The 3874-nt window shown below is 29.1% G+C and overlaps 1 protein-coding gene across 1 annotated transcript; it reads right to left on the bottom strand.

The window, feature by feature from the left end:
• Nucleotides 1-2900: 2900 nt before the first annotated feature.
• On the bottom strand, nucleotides 2901-3493 carry LOC123910583. The gene has a single exon (XM_045961740.1). The coding sequence runs from the start codon at nucleotides 3387-3389 to the stop codon at nucleotides 2901-2903; it is 489 nt and encodes a 162-aa protein (XP_045817696.1). The 5' UTR covers nucleotides 3390-3493.
• Between the last annotated feature and the right edge of the window lie 381 nt (nucleotides 3494-3874).

Genomic DNA, 3874 nt, shown 5'->3' with positions numbered 1-3874 from the left:
TCTTAACGTGTGCAAATTTACACATGATAATTTATTTTCTTTTAATATAAATAAATTATTTCCGGTTCATAGATACTTCATGGTGAATTTTTAAGAATATAATTGATGTTAAAAAAGTTGAATTTTAAAAAATTTAAACCCGCTCAGAATTAATATTTTATGGTACTAGCTTAAAATTGGTATTTTTTTCAAGGAATTTTAAAATTAATTTTATTTGATATACAAGTTGAAAATTTTCTTAATCTATAATATGTATAAGCTAGAACAATTTACCTTTTTCTTTCCTCTCAAATACTTGCCTCTCATGCATTATTTTCTATAGTTGATTTGACAATAAATTCATTTAATAATTTTCTATAATATTTTTGTATAAAAGTAAAAATATTAAAAATATAATTTTTACATTATATTTTTGTCGGTTACAAAAAAATATTAATTTAGTTCTAATTTAACTAATTTAATAATATTATTAAATTTGACATAATACATTTGTCAGTTACAAACAAATTATAATTAACAAAATAATTTTAATTTATATTTAAATATGAAATAAAAAATATTTCGGTTACATAATTATTAAAATAAACATTTCAATATATTAAAGTTGTAACAGTTATATTACTAAAAATTATTAAAATAAACGTCTCATAGTCTCAGTATTATATTAATTATCATAAAGTCATATTTAATTTTGTATAAATAGAAGTGATTTTTCCACAATTTCATTATTGAGATATCACCAATGAAATAATCATGGATATTGGTAGTAAGAGTTGTGCGTACTTGGGAGGTTTAAGAATGCAAAACTACAAAAACTTATATTTTTTGTCAAAAAGTTTAAAATATGATGATTTATTCTTTATTCTGTAAGAGACCAAATTGAAGTTTCACATAAAATAGTTGTCGAACATAAATATATTTCTTTTGACATTTATTGACAATATTATGAAACATCCTTTTTAGATCTTACCAAACAAAAATTGGTGCATGGAAAAAGAATCTATCTCGGTTCGGTTCATGCAGTCATTAAACACTTCAATATTTAATTGAGCTATTTTTTTTTACAACTATTTTGTGTGTCTATATATTGAAAATACTGAACCACGAATAAACCTAATCGACATATAATTTTTTTTTTAATAGCAAAAGATTTATTAACCAACAATACACAAGAAGAGTCAACAGAGGGGAAACAACAAGAAAACGAATCATGAAATATTTTCACATTTCAATTCACTTTAGTTCATCCTATGTCACTTAGATCTACAAGGGAGAGAAATTCGCTATGATTTCAAGATCAATCAAACTTTACATTCTATGCCCTAAAACCCTTCCTATGCATGTATATATATCATAGATGTTAGAAAAAGATAATCCAATCCTATTATCCTAGCACTCAGACCTCAGTCATCAGCAAGATTATCTTCAGATACAATCTTGTTAATATGAATTTCCTTATATTGATCAATTAATTCAACCACATTTCTGGTAAAGTGAAGTCCAAATATTAATGTGATTTGATAAACTTGATGATTAACACTTTGGCTATCACAATGAATTGCCATACTATTTTGCAGTAATTCTCACCACACTGGTCATTCCTTTTACTAACTAACAGTTTTTGTACCACTTGTTTATTGAGTTTCAATTTAATTAATTAAAAACATATTAACTTGACATAAACAAATTCAAATCCAACAATTGAACCTTTGCAACATCTACCAAACTTGATAAGAATGTTTATCTTTGACAAAAAATATAAAGAAAAACATACCTACATGTCAACACCACATCACTATAAAGAAGTTAAGGTAGGGACACAAGTAGCTTGATCGTGTTCCCAAGTAAAGCTTATCCATTTGCCTAATAAGTCACAACCAAAAAACATGTTTATTTGTTTGATCACCCAACAATTTTTAACTCATGAAAATGACATAAATTATTTTAAAAGGTAATGACAGATAGATATAGAAAGAAAAATAATCCAATAAATTTGATTGATATAGGTCATGTCTTGATAAACGGCTTAATTTGCAGCTTATAACATAAACGCTTATCATGATAACCTTTATGTATAAGGTAATTCTTCTAAATAGTCTCAGAAATGTTTATGTTAATAAAAAAGTTCAAATAAGTCGATTCAATCAATCCAATCAGATTCAAATTATCTATAAGATGGACTACACTACACGTTCAAACTGTTTTGTGCATTTGCCTACAAAATCCAAAATAAGTAATACAGAAAAATTAAATTGCAATCCAAGTTTCATATCATAGACTATGGGCGCTCCTAGTGATTATCAAGATTTAATTCAATACACTGACGTACACGCCACCAAGGCACCAACTAGTATTAAAATTAGGAAAATGCTAACCGGTGCCTCGGGGGCACCGGTTAAGGTAACTAAATATAGTAATATTATCTTGAAACTTGTGAAGTCAACATCTTAAAAGTTTAAATTTTTATTTTTTTAATGCAATTCTTTTCTTTTCTTTCCCTTTTTAGTTCCTTAACTAGTGCTTCGGGGGCACTGGTTAGCATGACCCTTAAAATTAATCATGATAGTGATTATGAAAATTTTATATGCAGAATATTCTGGAAACAAATTAGTATTCACTATTCAGTCACATAAAATAAGAATATTCTGAAAATTATGCTGAAAAATTACATTATGGAAACAAAAACAGGACCCAAAAAAATTGACTCACAAGTCACAACTGAAAATGTACATAAGAAAATATAAAACTATACTGTAAATAAAAAAAATAAAAAAAATTAACAAATGAAATACACCTGTCCTATTATCATAATTCTTCTTCAAAATTTTCACCTTAATTTCTAAAAATAAATTTAAAAAATCACGTCACGCTTTCAATCACGGTAATCTAATTTCCAATTCTTAGCTGGAAACGACGACGTTCTGTTCCAAATCAGTCGAAACAGACTTGATAGGAGGAACCACCGCAACGTAACAGGTGGAAAAGCTCCGAAATCTATCAGGAGAATCATCTTCGAAATCCCCGTTTTGTCCCTCATCGAAGTTCAAGGAGTAACTCAAAGGATCGTACTGATATTTTCCGGCATGCCGGAAACCTCCGCTTCTATTCCGGTCGAACCGTCGGATAAACGTCTTCCAGCGTGGTCCTGCTACGATCTCCGACCACTCGCGGATTTTCATGAAGCCACGGGAGTACCACTGTTGACCGGAAGTGGCGGTTATCGTTGGGGAGTTAGAGCGAGATTCGGACCATGATGTGGGTCGCACGCGCTCCCACCATGGTAAGTTGAGGGTGGTGGAACGACGGGAACCGAAGCAGCAGAAGGTGCAGCGTGTGTTTGTGGTGTCTTCAACGCCGGGTGATGATGATGAATCAAGCTCCATCTCCATGCCGTTGCGGCGTTTGGTAGTTTTTTTTTTTTTTGTAGTGTTAATCGTAGTTGAGGAAATGATGCAATAAATTGTCTTATATATCTGTAACGTAACGGATATTAAGTTCCTAAACCCAATCATTTAGTGACTCGATCAGCTACAACTATCAGTTTACCGAAGAAAATATTAATTTTTTTTAAAAAAATACCTTATCTTTATTTTTTTAAGTGTCGTTTTGGACCAATAAAGTAAGATTAAATTGATGAAGATTATCTTTTGCATATTTTCTTTTTATTATACCTTTATTTTATTTTGATAGGATTATATCTTTATTTTAATATAACAATAAATTTCTATTTTTTTCACTAAATCTACCGTCAAACGACAATTAAAAAAATAGAGAGTAGTTAATTTTCATTATGTCCCAATATATAAGACATCTTTCATAAAACCACAAGAATTAAGAAAAAATGTTTTTACATTAATTATTAAGAGAGAGAGAG

This window comes from Trifolium pratense, linkage group LG2 (assembly GCF_020283565.1).
Source record: "Trifolium pratense cultivar HEN17-A07 linkage group LG2, ARS_RC_1.1, whole genome shotgun sequence".
In the NCBI taxonomy this organism is placed as follows: domain Eukaryota; kingdom Viridiplantae; phylum Streptophyta; class Magnoliopsida; order Fabales; family Fabaceae; genus Trifolium; species Trifolium pratense.
This window is presented reverse-complemented; position numbering and strand designations above follow the sequence as displayed.